Source organism: Tachypleus tridentatus, chromosome 3 (genome assembly GCF_004210375.1).
Source record: "Tachypleus tridentatus isolate NWPU-2018 chromosome 3, ASM421037v1, whole genome shotgun sequence".
NCBI classification, from domain to species: Eukaryota; Metazoa; Arthropoda; class Merostomata; order Xiphosura; family Limulidae; genus Tachypleus; species Tachypleus tridentatus.
Window position 1 is genome coordinate 10,881,058 of NC_134827.1, and position 24,181 is coordinate 10,905,238.

Sequence of the window (24,181 nt, forward strand, 5' to 3'; positions counted from 1 at the left end):
TTTATTAATGACTATTAGAAATGTCTGAGGAAGAAGTAAAATGGTTTATTTTCTCCAAAACTTCTAACATGTATTTATCACATATGTAATCAAGTAACTCAAGCTAGTTTTGAAACCAGAGATGATGGTGTCTTGACCCTCGCACAAAACACCCTTTCACAATAGTTAGTGTTTGTAAACAATTACCAGTGATTTTATTATGTTTTTAAGGTTAATTTTTCTATAGCAATTCAATATTATACTTTTGGATATATTTACATTAATTTTGAAATGCTGAAGAGTAATCATCTTCTCGCAATTAAGTTGAACATTTGAAAATGAATAAAACTGGGATGTCGTATAAATAAAAATGGTGACGTGTTATGTTTAAAGCAATAATTTGGTTTGGTTGTTTTTAATTTTGCACAAAGCTGCATTAGGGCTATATGCTCTAGCCACCTCTAATTTAACAGTGTAAGACTAGAGAAAGGCAGGTACTAGTCACCACCAACTGCCAACTCCTGGGCTGCTCTTTTACCAACAAATAGTGGGGTTGACCATCACATTATTGCCCCCCCACGGCTGATAGGACGAGAATGTTTGAGATGGGGATTCGAACCTGCGACCCTCAGATTACAAGTTAAATGCCTTAAACATTTGGCCATACTGGGCCCCAAAGCAATAACAGTGACTGTGCTACGTGTGGTATAGTGACACTACAAACACAAAAATGTGCTATGTGATATGGTCTATAAGTTAAAACGGAATATAATGTTTGAGATGCTTTAGAAATAGAATTGGTGACTGTACTACAGGAATACTGGTAACTGCTATTTCATTTCACCACCAGGAGCTGTTATTGATTTAAAACATTTGTACTAAGATTTTAAAGCCTTGTTAATAGCTTGAAGGTGCACCTCACTGAGCTTTTCACACTAGTATTTATATAAATATGTTTATTAAATAACTGTCCTTTTTTTCTTTAATGACTGTTTGATTTACATTTAACACAGGTGACGTGATAATTCTGGATGCAACCCGGGGTGTACTGAAAAAGATTCAAGAAAACAAAGATGATGGGAAGAATAAGTTTCAGCAGTTACATTTCACATTAAAGAATGTGTAATTTGGCTTTAGTTACGTTGATACATCATGAAAATTCGCTGAGGCATTGATCTTGGTTGAAATTTACTTTGAAACACAAGATACATTTAATAGAGGAAAAATATTTAGCATATGTATTTTTAACTTAACAAATACCTCAATTTGCTCATATTTTACCACATTTTAATTCAGTATTGTACTATGCAACTATGATTTTAGAAATTATTAGATTATAAAGTTTCTTGTTTTGTTAACCTTTGCTAATAAAAATGTTTTGAAGTTAAATTCATTCGTTGCAAATTTTATGTCGGTTAGTACTCTAAAGAAGACGAATTTAAAAGAAATTGCTACAAAAGTTAATGAAATTTTTCAATAGTTTAAATTACTTTCACAGATTGCCTCTGAAGAAGAAACGCCCTCTCAAAAGATTATGGATTGTAAGGGTTTTGTCGTGTTTCTTTTTTTTTTTTAAGACTTCTTGAACCCACGTGTTTTTCTAACATCATTAAATTATCTATGGTATGTGTTGGCTCTGTAGTATATCTGTGGATTACAGAGTTAGTTATCCTGGCGTGAATCCTTATTGTACCACACAGTATTCTCCGTTCTTTAAATTGTGTTTAAGTTATAAGATTGACAGTTAAAACCTGTTTGTGGGTATGATGGGCAGTAGGATATGGTTGACTTGATTGTCTTCTCTCTGGGCAATGCTTCAAAATTAGGAACGGCAGAAGATAGCCTAAACACCCTTGCTATAGGTACAAAATATAACGCACGTACGTTTGTACATTTTCTCTATAGATCTTTCAACTCCAAATAATGTAATGAAATTAACAAATGTAAAATTAAGTAATCAAAACACATTTCAATTAATATTTGAAAATGCTAAACAGCCTACTAATTGTTGCCCAGCCTACAGTTTGGGAAAAGTATAAATGTTACACATCTTACAATAGATTGCTGTTTAGTGTCTTTTACAAGGAATGAGCGCTTTTCCAATGCATAGTGTGTGTGGCAAAACTATAATTACAACGGATTTTATTCAACGTATTACAATGTGATAGATAACTCATACCTTTTATATTAAAAATATCTTTAATAAAAACGTTAGCCTAAAATGTTGTATGCAATGTTTCATCGAATTCCGAAAATTTTTATAATACAGAACTATTGAAGAGCTAAAGGGGAAGATTTTTAATTTCTAGCAGGTAAGAAATGATATTTTAAAGTAGTTAAATAATAATTGCAAACTTAACACACTCGGAATGATATTTCTCAAACTCTCATTAATAGTACACGTACCTGTAATGGGTTTAGTATTATAAATGTATTGTGATATCAACGTTTTAAGTTAAATTTATATTTAGACATGTACATAACTTATACCTTTAAATCTGTATTGCAATATTCTCACCTATTCAATAAAATTGTAGAAGATTTTTTTAGTGTAAGAATCAACAATATATGTGTAATAAACACTGAAGTAATGAAAGTATTGGCTTTATTGCAACACAGGCCTACAAATTGTGTGTTTGTTCTTGTGATTCTCGTGTTCTTACCAATCGAATTGCATAATTAGGCCTAGATGTAGGCGTTTTCAGTAGCCGAAACGTACGTCTTGAATATAGGCGTGCTTCTAAGCTTTTCGATCTAAGCGATAGTTTGTATCAGTGAGTAGGCCTAAGTATACATGCAAGTATCGTGGCACCAAGATTACTCTGTGACTGCATGTTTACAGCTTTCAGGTTCACGTAATCAGAGATTACCAATTTGCAAATTGTACAGTCCACATAAGTGATTGCAAAATCATTCCTTCATCGAGTGTAAAAAATCTACGCCACTGATTACAAGGGTATGATTTGAAGATAATCTTGATCAAAGGAATTGATAACGTTTGTGCTGTGTAGTTTATTGATCATGAGGGTTTTTGTACTGATTGTGTTATGTACTTTCATTTTTGACAAAGTTTAGAGTTTTATCGAATAGTCAACACGGTCACTAAGGGAAAATCTTGCCTTGCAAATCGTTGACATGCTTTAAAAATACTCTTGCTTATAAAGATGAAGACAGCGTCTAGGTTTGGTGTTTCTGGATTTTTAGAAAGTATATGACAAAATGCTACATGAGAGGCATTGAAAAAAACTTATCTCTATAGGTAAAGGGGATAAAGTTAACTAACTCTATAGAATAATGGCTTGATGGAAAAGAGTAGATATTGTGATAAATGGAACTCAGTCAAACGGGATTAATGTTGCAAGGGGTGTAAATTAAGATTACTGTTCTTTTTCATTTATATCAATGACATTGATGAAGAAACTGTTAAAAAACACTTAAATTTATTGGTTGATAAGTAATGATTGATAAATCTCTAAAGCCATTCAAAACAGTGTGCTGTGGATAGTGTTAGGGCAAATAAAATTTTAGGTTATATTAACAGAATTACTGAATGCAGGCCTAAAGAAATTTTAATTACATTGTATATGCCACTAGTTAGGCCCCATTTGTTGTTTTGTAATTCGTCTTGGGCTCTTTATTTAAAAAAAAAAAAAAGACATTGAATTGTTGGAAAGGGGGCCTGGCATGGCCTAGCGCGTTAAGGCATGCGCTTCGTAATCTGAGGGTGGCGGGTTCGCGCCCGAGTCGCGCCAAACATGCTCGCCCTCCCAGCCGTGTGGGCGTTATAATGTGACGGTCAATCCCACTTTTCGTTGGTAAAAGAGTAGCCCAAGAGTTGGCGGTGGGTGGTGATGACTAGCTGCCTTCCCTCTAGTCTTATACTGCTAAATTAGGGACGGCTAGCACAGATAGCCCTCGAGTAGCTTTGTGCGAAATTCCAAAACAAACAAACAAATAATTGTTGGAAAGGTCTACAATCAACCGTTCAAACAAAACGTTGAAAACTACATCTCATATAGACCAAATCTATACTTTACCCACAACTTAACTTCAACACACGTACACCACGTCTTTGGCAAACAAATTACAATTGGGGAACTCGAAACTAACCTTTTAATACCAAAAAATTACTCATCTGGAGAGCCCCTCTCAAGTACAACAGATTTACAATGCTAAAATCAGGGGTTCGCTTCCCCTCGGTGGGCTCACCAGCTGGCCCGATGTGGCTTCACAACAAAAAAAAAAATACACACACTCATCTAGAGAAGACCGTGTTAGAATTATTATCTTACAAACGGCCTCTAATAACTTTCATCGACACCTTCTTACTATCATGAACCTTTCCCTCCAGTCAGATATTTCCCAGACGACTGGAAGAAAGCTAGGATAACTGTTATTCCTAAAACAAATACAGAAAACTCCAAATCCGAAAACTTTGCACCTATAACTTCACTTAGTTGCATCGGAAAATTAATGGAAAGAATAATCTGAAGAAGAATACTCATATTTTATGAAAGTAATTTAATCCCTAATATACAGAACTTCTCACGTAATGGAAGACAGAAAACTGATCACCTAATCTCACACATACAATCCACATATAAGTCATTCAACAACAATCAGACAATCATTCTAGACGTCAAAAATATGTTTGGCTCAGCATGGCACAATGTAATGTCTATATTCCCTAAATGTCAACCAGAAAATTATCAGATGGATTACTAAATTTTCTCCCCACTCCTCTGAATCAACTACAATTTCAAATATCTATTGAGCAAAATAAGAAACAACCTCAACAAAAATTCAAAAAATCACGAAAATAACAACAGAATATCGATCTCGAGAAGCGGAAGGGAGATATGAATATCCCTGACCACCCCAGTCGACGCTCCTTTAAAACTGAAATAGTGACACGGAATTTTCAGTTTTCTCGGTTTCGACTATAACAATTGTACTTCGAATGGAGTGATTGTCAAATTAGGAGAAGATAAGATCCATAAAACGGTTTGCTTTTCGAAAAAGAATAGTCAGAGGGAATTTGATTGAAGTGTTTAAGATTGTAAATGGAATTTTTAATGTTAACGCCTGATTATTTTCGTACTTAAAAGTGATAATTATAGAACTAGGAGACACAAATATAAATTTAGACAAGGTAAAAGCTTGATTAAGTTAAAATAACTTTATTTTTCAAGTCGAGTGGTCGGCCTATGGAATGGGTTGCTTTCGGACGTTGTTAAGGCAGTAAATACGAGTGAGTTTAAAAGAAAGATTGATAGAGATATGAATGACGGGCTTTAAGATTTTGTAAATCTATTTATTTAATAGTTTTAGTTTAGCTTGGACTTAGAGGATGGGACAGTCGAAATGAACCAACAGGTCCGTTGTTGTCCCTAAACAGTATTTAATAATAAGGCGGATAAGTAGTTTTCATGATATGAGCATTTTCAACACTTGGTTAATAGATTCAGATATCTCATCACTCAGATAAACAAAATAAGTTGTTGATAATACAGTGCAAAAATAACAAAACTCGTGAAAGAACGAGTCGTAAGTCCATAGTCAAATGTGATCTATCATGTGATTTATCGTTATCAAGGGAAGTGGTTACGTTGTGAATTTACTTGTGAAAGTGAAAATAAATATATATTAACTCAGCAAAGACACATCTACAGGAGCCAGAAACATAATGCGTTCAGTACTAAAAGTTATTATTAACGTTCTGAGTTTTCCGTTAGTACTGTTGTACAAAATAACTAACGAATGGTTCAGCGTTCTAGATAAACAGAAAACTAAAAGTAAGAACTACATTTATAAAGTATATTTTATCTCTTTTAACTATATCTGTATAATATACTAGAATGAAATAACCAGTAATGGTAACATGAGTTTATTCATATTCGAAAATAAATGTTTAATTGTAAATGCAGGGTAATTACACTTAACAGGTTATTCGTTGTGTCTGAATATAGGGGAAAGGAATGACAGTTTCAGGGTAAAAAGCTTAATAATTCGATTAGTGTAATCCTAGATTTGATGGTGGATGCCCCGGACTTGTTCTCTTATTTCATTAGCCCAAAATTAACAGCTTGATTATCGTTACAGCACGAATATCCGAAACAAGCTAAAAATGATATATTAAAAATTATAGATAGCTAGTGTCGTGCAATACCTGATGTGTTATCAAACCATAAGTTCGTATCAAAATGAATGATCAACAAACAATTTACCGATTTTGTATCTATGCGTGGCCTGGTGGCTAGGGTAATTGATTCAAAATTTGCTTGTCGCGGTATCGAAACGCGATTCAAAACGTATTCTTTCTCGCAACATTAGAGTCATTATAATATGATGGTCAGAGATCGTATTGCTGTAAAACGCTTTCCGCATTTTGTGTTCTTTGGTGGCCTATAATAGATAGTCACTGTATACAACTTTGTTTGAAATTCTAAACACATAAACAACAATTACTACATATGTAATATCTATTGAAATTAAACTGAAAATGTAAACCTATCTGTCTTAGATTCAATCTCCAAATGAAGAAAAAAAAAGTATTCAGGTCTGCAACTTTAGTAGAAAATATGGGTATACAGGTATACGCACAAGCTCTTAACATATTGTCCTATGGTGTGTATGTATATTAACAAAACAATTATCATGAATAGTTGTAAATAGGTTCATCATCATCATCTGCCACTCAATTCCTTTAAGGAACATAGGGCCGCAATCGCTGCGGTTTCTGTAACAGGTATTTAAGTGAGTAGGTTGTTAGCCCACTGCACATAGCCGTCCCTAATTTAGTAGTGTAAGACTAGAGGGAAGGCAGCTAGTCATCACCACCCACCGCCAACTCTTGGGCTACTCTTTTACCAACGAATAGTGGGATTGATCGTTATAACGCCCCCACGGCTGGGAGGGCGAGCATGTTTGGCGCGACGCGGATGCGAACCCGCGACCCTCAGATTACGAGTCGCATGCCTCAACGCGCTCGGCCATGCCGGGCCTGTAAATAGGTCAGAACTTTCTATTCCATTCTAAAAATAACAAAAAATGATAAATAATATTATCATAATCCAAGTATATGTCAGTGCAACTATATTCTAGTAATTTACTGACGTGCAGGGTCTTCCTGATGCCTCATATATTTTGTTTATTTTAACCAACTCAGAAACGATAGGAGCAACAACTTACATAACATACTTGGGTATCCCTACTGGGCTTAAAAACCCATTCGTGACTCACAGCAGCCCCAATATCACGCTCACACTCCTCCATTGTCCCTAATTATTTATATAAATACGCTTGTGGAAAAATCGCGCTTTACATTTTAAGACTGTTGATGCATTATGAGAGTAAACGTCAGATCCCTCTATCTAGTATATCAACTCTAAGTTAGTGTTGCATAGCGCAGAAAAGCACTTTCGAAACTGAGTCTTTGACTCGCTTTGATATCTTTCTCTTATAAGCACCACAACGGAAACTGTTAAATGTATTTAGGGGCATTGAGACGTGAAACTTTTCGAAAGAAATATGTTACAGTTAATTGATATCCAGACCATACCCGATTCACTGATTTTGAAATTCAAGAAACGTTTTTAGACATGTTTATTTTGAAGTTAAGCACAGAGATGTTTTAAACTGAAATGAACGTTAGTAACAAAATTAATGAAAATCAACTTTTGTTTGGAAATCTCTGATTGTAAGTGATAGGAGTAAAAGTTGTATAAATCTAAAACTAGTTTTGCAAATTTCTAGATGTTTTACAAAATTTGAATAAAAATAACGAACGCTCTTTTCGAAGAAACAAAGTACGCAATAAGCAAACTGAAAAACCTATTATTAATATAAGGATACCTGATTTTACCAATGATACAATAATGGAATTTAATTGTTCTAGTATAGCGACGAAATATTTTTCTTTGGAGTATACAGCGCTGGCGACTGTATAGTTCTACGTGTCATCAGAAGAAGAGGTGATGAAGCGGAAGTCCAGCTTCATTTGAAACATGCAGAAACAAGTACTTTGCATCAACTTCCGATTCACCCAGAAACTAACGTTTTATACAGAGAGAAAGATGTTTCTGTAGCAGCTGGGATTCGAATAAAATGTATTGATCCACTTCGAAAGTGGAGAATATCTTATAATGGACTTTTAAGGTAACATTGTTTCATGTTCATCTTTTTATTTTTATACAAAAATATTGACATCAAGAAGATGAAAACTTTTTTCTCTTCTTGTTTTTTCAAGTCGTTAATCAAATAAATGGGTATAGTGTTAATCTTTTTTTTTAAATAAATGGTGTAGTTTGTCTTGCAACGATCGTTTGAACTAATGTTTTTACAATAATGTGAAGCTATGTGAAACGCTTTAGTCTGATAAGATGAGAGGTCTATCGTAGCCTAATCATTAACACGTTTTAAACAAATTCGTGTCTTATCGCTACAAAAATGCATTTCAAACATTGGGTGTGTGGGTGGGCTGTAAGAAAGATGACCAAATCTCACTAGTCGGTCAGTTAAATGAAAACGAAGCGATTTGTTAGGGTTACTGATCTGGAACTGGTTTCTGACATTCCAGTCTATCAACTCAGAATTAGAGATGGCTGTGAAGAGATATCCATTGTGTAGCTTCACGTGAAAATCTGAAACAAATATCAAACAAATAAAAAAGTATTTAAAAATAAACAATTGTAATCTGGGAATACGTAAATAATGTTTAATGACTAGATGTATAATTATCATTTATCCTTTAATTACTTTTACTAGTTTACATAACTTTATACCAAATGATTTAATCTCGGGATTTACAAATATTGAATAGCAAGTTTTGCATACTGGTGAAGTATTAGGAAATTTGGTAAATTACTCGTCATTCTGAGCAAAGTTATCACAAAAATTTTACATTTCGATTTCGCCCACAAAAAAGTGGTAGTTGTGGAAGGAGTAAAGTATTTACACTCACGTATGCAACTCTATATATATGTAAATAGATTACATACACCAATTTCCACGAAACTGACTATACGTCCAGTCTTTGTTTGTTTCAAATGTCACGTAAAACTACTGAAGGGCTATCTGCACTAGCCGTCCCGAATTTAGCAGTGTAAGACTAGAGGGAAGGCAACTAGTCATCACCACCCACCGCCAATTCTTGGGTTCCTCTTTTACTTACGAATAGGGGAATTGAGCGTCACATTATAAAGCCATCCGCTTAAAGGGTGAGCATATTTAGCGCGACGGGGATGCGAACCCACGACCCTCAGATTACGAGTCGCTCGCCTTAACCCACCTGGCCATGCTGGGCCGTATGTTCAATCAAAATATTTATAATTTTATGTAAGTAATAATTATCTGCGCTTGTCCCAAACATTCATGTACGTATCTAAATGAAGAGAAAGTTAACCATTGAAATAACCTAGAACGTAACTCTTCAGGATAAGTTTTATTCTGAAAGTGATTTGCTTAATTGTTGTTTTCATTTTTGAAATTAAGGAAAGAAATCCGCTGTTTAAAATGTTTTAGGGATCATTTATGGAAATATAGATGTTATGTTATAGAATTGTTTCAGGCTTAGTTTTTTTGGTACGTTAAACATTTGGAGGAACAGCTTTCTACTTTTTACTACTATACACAGGATGCTCCATAAACGTGGGTTCACAGGGAAATAAGAAACGAAGAAAAACCATAAAACAATCACGTGAAAAGTTATATTTCTATAGATGCCGAGACTTTAAGTTATCAGTTTAAAATACCTTAATATAATATTTCGAACACTGATTTAGACAACTCCTGCAAAGTATATTCCACTATAATGGAGCAAATGATTAACATATAAAGAAAAGTTTCCATGAAGATGAACTTCAAATGTAGAATAAATGACATATTTCCATTTCTTATTATAACCAAAAGCATATACCTATTCATTTTGAGTGAATATAATTCCTTATTTTTTCGCTCATGAAATTATAGCCACAAATAGAGTGAACGCCAAAGCGTTCAAGAGTAGACCAACTGTATTACTGACACAATATGTCAGCAATATTTTTAAGTTCCTGCAGAATACACTGTTGAACCCAAGAATTTTGTAATAACGCAATTCGCTTGGATTTTACGTTGCAACTGTTTTACGTCACAATTTTTGCCTCTCATGCTATTGTATATTTTGTTCAGAATCGTAGTTTATCACAAAACGTGTCACTGGTAGCATTTTCACTTTCTCTGCTAGCTCAACGATAAACTTGAATACTAATAACGTGAAATTCAGAGTTCGATCCGACGGAGTAGCTTTGCGTTAGAAAAAGAATTTCCATAAACAAAAGGGGTACGACTTTAAGTAACTGAAATAAATATCAAATACACAAAATCTTCACAGCAAATAATAAAATTAACACGGATGGCAAACGAAAAACAAATTATAACAAATTAATAAATAAGGAAAAACATTATCCATACAAATTCCAGGACTTTTTCTTGATGGGTCCAGTGTTCTGTATGTCGAAATTCTCTGGCTACTGCAAGAAGCCGAAAATTTTTTTAGAAATCAAATCTTGAAGTGTTAATTTATTTCATAATGAGGACAATATGTCTTGTTTTCAATGAAGAAGAAACAAGCCAACGTATGGCCCTCTTAATATAAATGTTTATTTATTTGTGGTTGGAATTCGACTCATTTAATGTGATCGTTAACATATTATATCTCGCTTTTAAACGAAGAAGAGAAAGTTTTGACATTACTAGGGATTCGTCACCAGATTTAATCTTAATATTAGAGTGTAGCCACTATGATCTGCCTTTAAAAAGGAAGGTAGGTTTGAAACTATATTTGCTGGAGTAAAAAATGACATTTTACCCTGAAGTTGATTTGTAATAATGATAACTTGAGGTTTGGAGGAAGGTAGATAATTAACTTGACACAGATGATGGCACGTAGTTTTGGAATATACGAAAGGTAGTGTTATTGGAGAAGTTGTGACGTTTAGTGCATTGTATATTAAACTTAATTGTAGATGTGCCCGAAAGTATATCTACGTACAAAGATTCAAGAGACCCTAAAGGAATGCACCTAGCTTTTTAGTAACAAAGTCTACATATTGCTCTTTGCCACAGAGCAACTCCCGCCTAATTTTGAGATAATAATTTTTTTTAACGCCTACAGTCTTTATGGAACAAAAGAAATGATTTCATTTGGGTGAAATAAATAAAAAAAATATTTTCAGTGTAATTAAATTTTTAAGATTTTAATAGTATTACTGGAGGTACGTTGAGTGAAACACTTATGTGTGCCTATTTCAGAGAATACTAGCATTTAGTGAAGTCAAGGACAAGAAAACACAGTATCAGAACATTCGTTATTGCGATTATCTTTCAAATGCTCTGATCAAGACGTTGTACAGTACAGATTAAGTTATTTTTAACAATAGCAAAGGTCGGAATGTTTAAACTAGTTACTAAGTTCGTGTTTTGGAGAAAGGTTTTGCTGAAAAATAATTACGGGCAGAATAACTCTATGCAATATAACTATGATGTTATAAATCAGCACAAACTAATCTGCCGTGACACTTTCGAGACACAAAAAGGAACAAATAAATTATTTGAGTAATTACGTAAACATCCAGCTAAGAAGCTTGTATTTAATTTTAATTTATGAATATATCTTAAAGGTAACAATTTACTATTATTTATGCAATATATGTTAAGATTAATAGCTGGTTCTATTATATTCTATCAACTATGCAGAAATTTTTTATAACGTCTTTTATGATCCAAGAAACAAAATATACACTTACCAATCTATTCCACTTTGCACTGTGGGTATATAGCTCTTTCAAGTCATACCATTTACTCATTGCAAGACTATGCTCTGTCTCTACTTTCAAATAAACAAATTTGGCCTGAATGGACTGTCACGTGCCTGGCAGGTGAGTTTGTTTTGTTTTTTGAATTTTGCACAAAGCTACTCGAGGGCTATCTGTCATCACCACCCACCGCCAACTCTTGGGCTACTCTTTTACCAACGAATAGTGGGATTAACCGTAACATTATAACACTCCCACGGCTGAAAGGGCGAGCATGTTTGGTGCGACGGGGATGTCGGGCCTGGGCATTGTGGAGTAGTGTGAAAGTAGTTTTTCCTGTTTAATATTTTTTTCATATTGTTCGGGAAAGTGTTAATGTTTATAACTTATATAAAAACTTATTATACGTGTATTTTTCTGGTATTCACCTATAAATATAATTTGATAACAGTAAAATATTCTAATTCTGTTTTTCGTTTTCTTGGATAATTACATTTTATTCTTCGTTCTACGCATACATCATGTTCGTTGAATTTTCGCTGCTTTTCATTTTTTGTATGACCTTAACCTATTAGAAGCTATAACGTTTCTCAAATCTTTAATTACGCATTTCTCTTGTCATTGAAAATATTTACTTTCCTACTACAAAACAAGTTATTTTGTTAATTAAAATTTTAATTACGTAAACATATATATCATTATGTTTTTTATGCTTATTTTTTCGTATTCATAAAATGACAGCTAGTCACATTATAAATAATAAAGTGTTTACTTTGTACGTTGGAATTATTTTGTTTGTCTTTTATCAACAGTTATATAGATCTATGCTCTATGAGTAACTTGAACTGATTCAATAAAAGGTATAAAAATTAATTGTTTATCTTACTATTATTAATGACTTTAACTCAAATTTCAAATAATAATATTCTGCATAGATTAAATTAATTACCTTAAAATAAAATCGAATAAATAAATAATACATGTTGTATAGTACTTATTCGACTGTTATACTTAGTTGATAGGTGCATTTAAATGTGATTTAATGTTGATGTTAAATTTTTATCTATAGGAATGAAAAGCCCAAGAGAAAAGGAACAATTCCAGAAACAAAGCCAACTTTTTGGTGAAGGTAAATTTTTTAGTACATTTAAGTCGATTTGCTTTTAAAACATTTTTTATTAAATAAAAATTTTAATAGTTAAAACAAAACAATTCTTTCCGAAGCTACGGATAACTCCAACTTACAGTGTATTAATCGCACTTTCCTGGGACGATTTGCTGATAAAGAACCGTTGCTTTCACATACACCCTTGTGCAAATTAATTGAAAAAATGGCCATTTTACAATATTTTCAGCATGGCGGCCAGTGTAGGCTCGCTGGACCCGCTGATTTCCTTTAATAGTCATTTTTTCACAGAGACGGCGTCATTAGCTGTGTTTTGCAGTACGGTCGATCACGAAGACCAGTAAAAAAACAACTTCTTACCAACTTAATGAAGATAAAACGGTATCAGTTGGATCTGAAATACAAGAACTGGATGCAAGAACAATGGAAGAAGGTGTTATTTAGTGATGAGACTCATTTTTTCGTACAGGGTCAAAGAAGTCTGCATGTTTGCAGATCTCCAGGTGAAAAACTTCAGGATTCGCACATCATTCAGTTCGTAAAACATTCCTTGAAGAAGATATTTTGCGGGTTTTTTCAGCTATTATGACGTCGGAGGCTTACATATCGTAGAAGGTATGATGCGAGGACCACAGTACATCGACGTTTCGCAGAGAAGAGTCGTTCCAGAATTGAAAAAGAAATTTCCAGATGGATCTGGCATTTTTCAGCAAGATCTGGCTCCGTGCCAAACATCAAAACTTGTGAAGAATTTTATGACTACAACGCAAATAAAGGTGCTGGACTGACCTGGAAATTCTCCGGACTTAAATCCTATTGAAAATCTTTGGGTGATTTGTAAAGAAAGACTTCGGGGGAAAAGACTGTACTACAACAGATAAGCTAATTGAGGCCATAATTGAGGTGTGGTACCGCGATCCACAAATTAGTAAAGATTGCAGTTAACTCGTGGACTCGTTGCCAAAGTGGATTAATGATCTTCTGAAAAATAAAGGCGGTCATAACATGCATTTATTTGTGAGTAATTTTTGGATTCTCAGAAATAAAACACAAAAAATTGAAAAAAAATCGTAAATTTCCGTCTTGTTTCAATTAATTTGCAAAAGGGTGTATATGTCGTGACATCACGGTAATATATTTTGTAACTTCATATTAGTTTAGAGGAAATTTCTCCTTACGGCGCATAGACACTAAGGTGGTTGAACACTTAAATCGCTACAATGAAACTTTCAAAGAGAGACAATAGTGTGTAATCATTGAAACAATACCACTGAGCATGATCAGTGTGTAGAAAGTGTAAGAGGTAATTTAGGAAATAATTCTTCGTAGGACACAGAGAGCAGTTAGTCCTAATCATTGCCATATCACACATTTTGCTTTAAACTACTCTGAAAAAATGGCCTGGCATGGCCAAGCGCGTAAGGCGTGCGATTCGTAATCCGAGGGTCGCGGGTTCGCGCCTGCGTCGCGCCAAGCATGCTCGCCCTCCCAGCCGTGGGGGCGTTATAATGTTACGGTCAATCCCACTATTCGTTGGTAAAAGAGTAGCCCAAGAGTTGGCGGTGGGTGGTCATGACTAGCTGCCTTCCCTGTAGTCTTACACTGCTAAATTCGGGACGGCTAGCGCAGATAGCCCTCGAGTAGCTTTGCGCGAAATTCAAAACAAACAACATCTAAATAAAACAGTCGATGGTTTTTGAAGTCTTCAACAGCTAGGCAACAGTGCTAACAATAAATATTTTATTCAATTAACTAGGACCATATTAAAAGCTTTTATGAATTTATTAAAAATTTGCAGTAAATATTACCTTTGCTAATGCATTAATACACTCTTGTACAATATTTAATAATAAATGACGATGACTCTTTCACAAAAAACAACTTCTTACATAAATAATTTTACAAACGTTTCTCAACAAATGATTAGTTTGATATTCTTCTGAGACGAAATATATTTCTTACATAGATTTTGTTATTAGAAATATATATACATATGTACGTATGCAAGGAAAAGAAAACAAAAATGAAAAACTTTAAGTTGCGTACACCATAATTCTTGGGATAAGCAAGTATAGAGATTTAAGTTTATCTTAAAATTGTAGTAGACAGTTAAAAAGACAAAAATGTAATTATACGATTACACAGCGTATTTGTATACGAAAAACACAAATTTAACCAGATTTTGCTTTGATTATGAGTGAAGTTGTTTCGTCACCTTATTCTACATAATGATGTATCAAATGTTGCCACTTAACTACGTTTCACATTTGTACAGATAAATTTCACAAATGACATCTTTTGTTTTTCTTCACAGCTTACAAGTACTGACACACGACTCAAAATATCTACTAGTAATTCTTCAACTAGCAGGATGCTAGTAACTTTGTAAATATTGATGTAATAATGGTAACGGTGAAGGATTATAACGTTAAAAATCGGATTCCGAAACCCGTGGTGAGCACAGCGCTGATAGCCCATTGTGTAGCTGTGTGTTTAACTACAAACAAACGTACGATTGTAGTTTTAGCCCTTAAAACTTACTGAAATCTTTGGATCATAAAGTTGTTTTATAAAATTTACATAAAGTATTTTCATTGTTACAGATTTACACTTAAACGATTATACAGTCATCCTCCAAGTTCTTGGTTTGAGGGTTCCTTTGTGTATGAGTTCAACAGTAGTTGGAAGGAATGGAATGTCTCTATTATATTTAATAAAGTTGAGCAATTAAACTCAAAAGGTGAGCTATTTAATTTAAATACGCTCGGGCAGAAGGGAAGGGTAATTGTTTTTGTGTGACAATATGATATTTCGGAGAAACTTGTAGCTAGTCAATTTTGCGAAAAGAACCTTGAACTTCTTGATTTGTATCTAAGCAGACTACGTATAACGTTTTATTATATTCAAACTTACTTTATTTTATAAACATTATTTTTAATGCTGCTATTTAATCACTTTTTGTTTGAGATAAAATTGATTTCCAGAATTCGACATTGAAGTTTAAAAAATTATATATGCTTTCTTCTTACATGTACTTTTTGATTTATTTGGTAATTGAACTTGAAATTTACCGAAATAAAGAAATCGTACTTGTCTAGAAACTTAAAAGAATTCTATGAAACTATTTTCGAAACTATTAAATTATGTCATAATGGAAACACGTAGAAATGTGTAAAGGTACGAGGTCTGTTCAAAAACGGCCCGGCATGGCCAAGCGCGTAAGGCGCGCGACTCGTAATTCGAGGGTCGCGGGTTTGCGCCCGCGTCGCGCCAAACATGCTCGCCCTCCCAGCCGTGGGGGCGTTATAATGTGACGTTCAATCCCACTTTTCGTTGGTAAAAGAGTAGCCCAAGAGTTGGCGGTGGGTGGTGATGACTAGCAGCCTTCCCTCTAGTCTTACACTGCTAAATTAGGGACGGCTAGCACAGATAGCCCTCGAGTAGCTTTGTGCGAAATTCCAAAAAACAAACAAAACAAACAAACTGTTCAAAAAATACGCGGACTGACGTCATAAAACAAAATGTACTTTATTTAAAAGTTAGAGGTCTGGGACCCCTTCAAAGTACTCTCCTCCCCAACGCACACACTTATCCCAACGGTGTTTCCACTTGTTGAAACAGTCCTGGTACGCTTCTTTTGTAATGTCCTCCAGCTCCTTCGTCGCATTTGCCTTAATCTCGGGAATCGTCTCAAATCTTCTTCCTTTCAAGGGTCTTTTGAGTTTGGGGAACAAGGAAAAATCGCAAGGAGTAAGGTCAGGTGAGTAGGGGGGATGGGGAAGAACAGTGATCGAGTGTTTGGCCAAAAACTCACGAGTTCTGAGGGCTGAATTTCGCAGCAACGTGGTGCATCTTCAATTTTTCGGTCAAAATCTCGTAACATGATCCAACTGATATCCCACACTCTTTAGCAAGCTCCCTGACAGTCAGACGTTGATTTGCCCGCACAAGGGTGTTGATTTTGTCGACGTGTGGGTCGTCAGTTGACGTGGAAGGACGTCCAGGACGCTCATCATCTTCAATGGACTATCGACCATACTTGAATCGTTCATGCCACTTGAAACATGCCGTACGCTTCATAGCAACATCACCGTAAGCCGTGTTAAGCATAGCAAAAGTTTCAGTCGCAGATTTTCCAAGTTTAACACAAAATTTCACAGCAAGTCGTTGTACTTCAGGTCCTTCATTCTGAAACCCGCCAAACGAAAAAATCGCACTTCACTTAAAACCGCATAGCTAATACACAAATGAAGATATCTGCAATCGGGAAATGGCGTCGTAATCAGCTGATCTGTGCAAACCTAGCGACACCAAGCGGATTCCTCTGGAACTAACTGGAGCCGCGCAATTTAAACAGTCCGCGTATTTTTTGCACAGCCCTCGTATGTCTCCAAACAACACATTGGTAAGTTTACGAACTTCCAATTCTTTTAAATATAGGGGTCTGTTTCTATCGCATCACACAACAGATATCTCAAACTGCCATTGATCTAATACAAAAAAATTATAAGATATTAATAAATAGTCTTTTGTTTGTTTGTTTTTGGAATTTCGCACAAAGCTACTCGAGGGCTATCTGTGCTAGCCGTCCCTAATTTAGCAGTGTAAGACTAGAGGGAAGGCTGCTAGTCATCACCACCCACCGCCAACTCTTGGGCTACTCTTTTACCAACGAATAGTGGGATTGACTGTCACATTATAACGCCCCCACGGCTGAAAGGGCGAGCATGTTTGGCGCGACGGGGATGCGAATCCGCGACCCTCGGATTACGAGTCGCACGCCTTAACGCGTTTGGCCATGCCAGGCCCTGACAGACGAACTAGAGGATAAAATGTCCAAAGCGTTAAAGAGTTTGTTTTTTTTTGTTTGTTTTTTGGAATTTCGCACAAAGCTACTCGAGGGCTATCTGTGCTAGCTGTCCCTAATTTAGCAGTGTAAGACTAGAGGGAAGGCAGCTAGTCATCACCACCCACCGCCAACTCTTGGGCTACTCTTTTACCAACGAATAGTGGGATTGACCGTCACATTATACACCCCCACGGCTGGGAGGGCGAGCATGTTTAGCGCGACGCGGGCGCGAATCCGCGACCCTCGGATTACGAGTCGCACGCCTTACGCGCTAGGCCATGCCAGGCCGCGTTAAAGAGAACTTTCTCGAAAGATGTGGGTGAGCTCCGATTAGCTGTACGATCTCAAATGTAGGTAGGATACTGGTGTCTTTTGGCAAGATTGAAACGACTAAAAAAACAACTCGTTCTGCATAATGCAGAGTTGAAACATCTTTATGCATTCTACTATTTCTTTTTCATTGTATGCCCATCGTTTTATGCCACCTTTTCTCGTCTGTTCACGTTTGATAAATATTTATCTGAACTCACAGAAAATGAAGCTTAAAAGAACGCTTCTATATGTTTCTGTTTCTGTAATATTCTAATTAGAATAATCTAAAATAACACCATCATTATTACAGTTACAATACACGGTTAATCACAATTACGCCACTCCCCAGTGGCTCAGCGGTATGTCGGCAGACTTACAACACTAAAAATCGGGTTTAGATGCCCGTGGTGGGCAGAGCACAGATAGCCCATTGTGTAGCTTTGTGCTTACTTCAAAACAATAACAACGACTTGGAGGTAACTCTTAGAGCATATAACACTAAAAATTTAAATTCGATACCCAAAGTATGTAGCGTACAGATTTTTGTGCAGTAGTTATTAATAATAAACAAACATCACAATTACATGTTTATATCTTTAACTATGGGAAGACAGCTATGAAACTTCAGCAGCAGGGCAGATGAAAATGGTTCTTGGAGTTAAAGGTCTTTCTCAAGTTAGGAGTTTCATATAGTTCAAACAAATCGTGTATCTAGATGCTCGTCGGTAATTAATTTTATATCGTTAATAAAATGTGGCTAAATATAAATTGATATATTTCAAAAGCATGAGTAATTGTTGTAGTTTGCTGTATTTGTTTTTACAGTTGCTTCACTCGTTTTAATGCATTACAAATTTCGCGCCAAACGTTTCATTTTATTATAGATCAATGAGAAAGATTACATTATTTTTCTGAATATAATTTTTACATGTTTCACATGTATATTATTATCATTAATTCACTAAAAGACTGTTAAAATCAATAAAAATAACTTAATCAGGTAATCGTTTTATTACAAATGGTTGTTGTGTTTTTTAATAGCTCAACTATTCGAAGAAGTATCATGTGGAAAGCCCCTTTAACTTGATAATACGGTGTTTATTTCGAGAGTCTTATCGGATTGTTCATCAGATAACAAATTATAATAATTTGTGTTTGCATTTGACAAAAATATAATATTATTCGTACTAGAAGTTATCATTAGCGTAATTCTCTACAAAACATAATATTGTTTGTGTTGATCTATTTTGTGATCACCAACAGGCATCTTTTGTGGAGGTAATGCTGTTTATTTATTTCTCAAGGACTTTTGTTTGTATTTGAGTATAACACACAACATTATCTTACCTGTATTAATAGTAGACACTATGTTAAATGGACTACATAAAAGTAAATTGCTAAAAATTTCTTAATAATGTTTTTTTTTATTAAGTTTTAATAGTAGTAATAACTACACACAGAATTAAACTGGTTATGTATGAGCTTGAATGTGCGTGGTAACCAGAGATGCTGATTCATGTGCAGTGAGTGAATATTTATATTGTACTGTTTCATATATGTGGGAATATATACCAGATTTTTGTTGCTAATAAGTAAGTTTTCTTGTATATGGATTGTTGATCAATGGACATGCATTATGAATATTGCCAAAGGACAAATGAGAAGTTTATTGAAAAAAACAAATTTCTATCATGGCAGATGTTAAGTGTTCATGATATCTCTGGATAAAAGTTAAATTTATCATTTGGAACTGTGGCTTTATTTAATTTTTATGTAATTGAGAGACCTTTCCTGAGTTGAGTTTGTTAATAATGCTATTCATGACAGTAAATGATTAAAATATACTAATATTCTAGAACAAGGCTCAAAATTCCATAATAATAAGTACTCTTAATTCAGTGTGTTATACTGTTAGAAATAAGTCAGTCTCCATATGTGTATTTATGATTAGGTGATTGAAATAATATATTTTTGAATGTAATGTCACATAGAGAAATTAAAGTACTTCTATGTCTAATTTTTTTAAAAACCTAAAGTTGCCTTTTTTTCAGAAACAAGTTGTCATATGGGATATCAGGAATTTTGAAAAACTAGTGTCCTTTCAAAATGATGACAATTTTATGAACTATCTAACTGATATATGTAACAGAGTAAACTACTAATATTGCTTTGTTTCACTATTCATGATGTATTAATATTCATAGAGTATATATTTTTAGGTATTTAATGATCTATTAGGAGTAGAGAGAGACATAATGATATTGAACCAGATATGTTTTTAGCTTTTACTTAGAATAACTGTAATTTTTCTCTTGGGGTAAAAAAAAATTAGTGAAATGAACTCAACTGAAATTACATGAAATATGGCAGTAAAAGATTATTTTTGTTTAATCATTGTATTGTGTGTTTTCAAACAGTGGTATTATTAAATTATTTATTTATAGCTTATACTATTATAAGAAAGAGGTTAAATTTATAGTTGTTAACTAGGTTATTGTGATGTTATTCTTTGAGATTATACTAATTAGAATAATCTAAAATAACACCATCATTATTACAGTTACAGCACTCGGTTAATCACAATTACGCCACTCTCCAGTGGCTCAGTGGTATGTCGGCAGACTTACAACACTAAAATTTGGGTTTAGATACCCGTGGTGAGCAGAGCACAGATAGCCCATTGTGTAGCTTTGTGCTTACTTCAAAACAATAACAAAGACTTGGAGGTAACTGAGAGCATATAACACTAAAAATTTAAATTTGATATCCAAAGTATGCAGAGTACAGATTTTTGTGCAGTAGTTATTAATAATAAACAAACATCACAATTACATGTTTATATCTTTAACTAGGGGAAGACAGCTGTGAAACTTCAGCAGCAGGGCAGATGAAAATGGTTCTTGGAGTTAAAGGTCTTTCTCAAGTAAGGAGTTTCATACAGTTCGAACGAATCGTGAGTCTAGATGCTCGTTGGTAATTAATTTTATTTCTTTAATAAAATGTGGCTGAATACAAATTGATATATTTCAAAAGCATGAGTAATTGTTGTACTTTGTTGTATTTGTTATTGCAGTTGCTTCATTCATTTTAAGGCATTACAGTTTTGCGCCAAATGTTTCATTTTATTACAGATCAATGAAAAAGATTACATTATTTTTCTGAATATAATTTTTACATTGAAGGATAGTTGTGGTTATAATCAATTGTACAGAAAGGTAGTTACATCTGTTCTTTAATCCAGTTTTTGGATTGAGACATTTTGTGAAGACTGCTATAGTTTTAGTATTAGTGGGATTAAAAACTAAAACTTGAGAAACATAGTTTCAGTCATAACCATTTTGTTTTAATTTTTCAAAGTGAATATTTTCAACCATGAAAACAATATTAAGGACAATGAAATAATAGCCAGTTAAAATGTTAAATCCAACTTGATAAAGTACATTGATGTTAAAATTGTATTTATATTTAAATCATCACTTATTTTTTATAATACAGTCATATTTTAAATTTAGGTCTTTTGTATTTTTAATTTGGTAATATTTTTTTTACCCTGATTTATGATTTTATTTAGTTTTGAAATATTTATTTCAGCTCTATAACCAAAGTATTTTCCAACATATTTATAAAGCTTTCTCTTTAAAGAAAAAGTTGATTTATCTTTTTCTGCATAGGTTAAAAAAAGATAGGGAGAAGTAGTAGTTCAAAATGAAGATATGAATGATATATATTTTGTGTTTCAATTCTTTTCACAATGCTGTTTGGGGGGAGTGAGATATGGGTGAGTTTTATGGTGATAAATGATTAAAACGTTTTAACAAAATGTGTGATAGAAATGCTTGTGGTGTCTATGTGTAATTAAGTTCAATGAGTAAGTTACTTCATACATGGTGGTAATTTTCTCATTTAGAAATATATTTCAAAATAACAAAAAAATGTTTCGTTTGAAATGTATGCTTCTTTCAGCTCTTTGTAAGGAATTGTTGTACATAAATTACTGTGACTGAAACTACGTGTCAGCGTTATTGAATTGAACTAACACAAAAGTGTTGATCATTTTTAATGAGTTCAAGCTATGAACAATTAAAATGTGTCATAGAAACATATTGGATAAGAAAAGATAATTAATTGTAAAGCTTCTAAACCATTTTTAAAGTTCATAGTTTATTGAATATTTTAGGTAAACATTTTATATAAAGTACGTCTTTGTACTAGTAGTATTATCCAGATGTGTAAGTATTGTAAATTTTTAACTTGTTTTATTAAGATGAATGTTGTGACTGAGTCTAGACATGTTACAAAATTAGCATGGTGTCCAACAAGGTAAGATTCACATAAATTATGTTTCTAAATTGGTATTAGGTGAACGTTACACTTTCTGTACAGAAACATGTTCAGACAATTTGCAAATTCATGACTAAATGTCATTTTACCTTTGTTCTTGTACAAAGTATTAACGTGTGCAAGTATATAGAGTTCTTTCTCAAGTGGTTTCCGAATTGATCAAAAAGCTAAATCAGTATGAAAATTAATTGTAATTCCAACAAAATTCAGCTAATTTTAATTAGAACTGACCATTGCTTAAACTTTATTTTTTCTATTGAGGAGAAGTAGATGATGCAAAAGTTTAAGATGATAGTAGAGAACTATTTCATTTTCTTGTAATTTCCATTGGATTGAAATCATATCAGAGAAGGAATGTTGATTATAACTCTGAATGTACATTGTGTATCTACAAAAAAAGGTGGTAAACCTTTAGTAAAATGTGCTTCTGTAGTACACAAGAAATCAAATGTATTACAAAAGTCTTTATATCAAGATATGTGTGAATCAATGATGTCAATCTGGTTGGAACTTTAACAGGTAGGAGTGCAAAGTTCTGTTCATGTGAAAAATAAAAATATTTTTGACTATAATGCAGTTTGTATATCATATTTGAATTCCATCTTGAGTCTGTGAAATGCATATCTAAAGTGATTTTTTTTCAGCATTTTTAAATTTTTTATTTGCTATTTGCTCTTCTTTACCACTGGCAATTACTAAATCAACAATGTAAGATAAAATGAATAGTTGGTAATTCTGATATAAATAAATAAATAATACCATGTTGAATGACGCTTCGTAAAAAGTTGTGGCCTGCATACTTTGAACTCACCCATGCACATGGAGTTAGTAGAATATATCTGTAAATCTGGAAGTTGTTTTACAACAAGACTTCCTTCTTGAGTGAAATTCAATGACTGAAAGAAGACATGACTGGGAATAGTTATTCCAAAACACTTCCAACACTATCATGAATAACACCAGACATTTCATCTCTGGTAGTGAATAGAAAGACTTTACCAGTAGCTGTCTACTAAATAATGCAATTGAAACATACACTATTATGTACAAAATTCACTTGAAACATATCTTATTTGCCATCTTTGTTAATACTTATCTACTGTTTGGCCAATTAATTGTGTAGGTAAAAAAATAGGTGGTTTTCGTGCTTTCCTACCTTGTCAGGTAAGAAAACCAAACTTAGTTGAATAAATTCTTCTCATAGTTTTTTAAAGCCAAGTTAGCTTCAAAAATTATTTTAAAAAGATTAATACATTCCACCTTATTTACTTTTGTCTTTAAGGTAAGTGGGAAACAGAATATTTGTGACATTATTGATCTTTATTGAAAACTACATGGATGAAATATTGTTTTTAGTGTCATACATACACCAAAAAAATAATTTGACTGTGCGTTTGTTCACAAATAGATCACAGAAACGAGCTCAACAGTTTTACATAATGAAATTAGATCATTTGCAAGAAAATAAAATACTGAGTGTGCAATAATTATATAATGTATGTATGTAGGAAAAACAAACTTTACTTTTAAACTTCATCTGTTTTTATATTCTTTGAAATCTGTGGTGTTACAAAGTTAAATTCAAAGGATAAATTTGAACATAATGATTTCTATTGTGTTTTCAAAGTTTATCATGATTTAGTCACTGGGCTGATCATGACTGGTAATTAATTTGACTAAATTGTGAATCTGAGAAACTGTGGTTCAAATCCTATTGTTTAAAGAATATGCTCTGAACTTTAGCCTTTTTTGTTTCTCACTGTTTTAGTCCGATAATAG

At 33.6% G+C, this 24,181-nt stretch overlaps 2 protein-coding genes across 7 annotated transcripts in view; both read left to right on the top strand.

The window, feature by feature from the left end:
• Positions 1-1,368, top strand: part of LOC143246346 (rifampicin phosphotransferase-like) — a 52,872-nt gene extending 51,504 nt beyond the window's left edge. The window contains exon 40 of the mRNA XM_076492907.1: positions 993-1,368. Coding sequence (XP_076349022.1) covers positions 993-1,105 — 113 coding nt within the window. The 3' untranslated portion in view covers positions 1,106-1,368. The remainder of the gene's footprint in view (positions 1-992) is intronic.
• A 4,275-nt stretch (positions 1,369-5,643) lies between these two features.
• Positions 5,644-24,181, top strand: part of LOC143246349 (GATOR2 complex protein MIOS-A-like) — a 39,503-nt gene continuing 20,965 nt past the window's right edge. For 2 of the 6 annotated variants that reach the window (XM_076492918.1, XM_076492917.1), the window contains exons 1-4: positions 5,644-5,774; positions 7,877-8,136; positions 12,844-12,903; positions 20,914-21,034. In XM_076492918.1, coding sequence (XP_076349033.1) covers positions 12,846-12,903; positions 20,914-21,034 — 179 coding nt within the window. In that variant the 5' untranslated portion in view covers positions 5,644-5,774; positions 7,877-8,136; positions 12,844-12,845. Of the gene's footprint in view, positions 5,775-7,876; positions 8,137-12,843; positions 12,904-18,694; positions 18,787-19,102; positions 19,340-19,527; positions 19,654-20,913; positions 21,035-24,181 lie in introns of those variants that run through there. The other 4 variants (XM_076492919.1, XM_076492922.1, XM_076492921.1 and 1 more) reach the window with 4 other exon arrangements.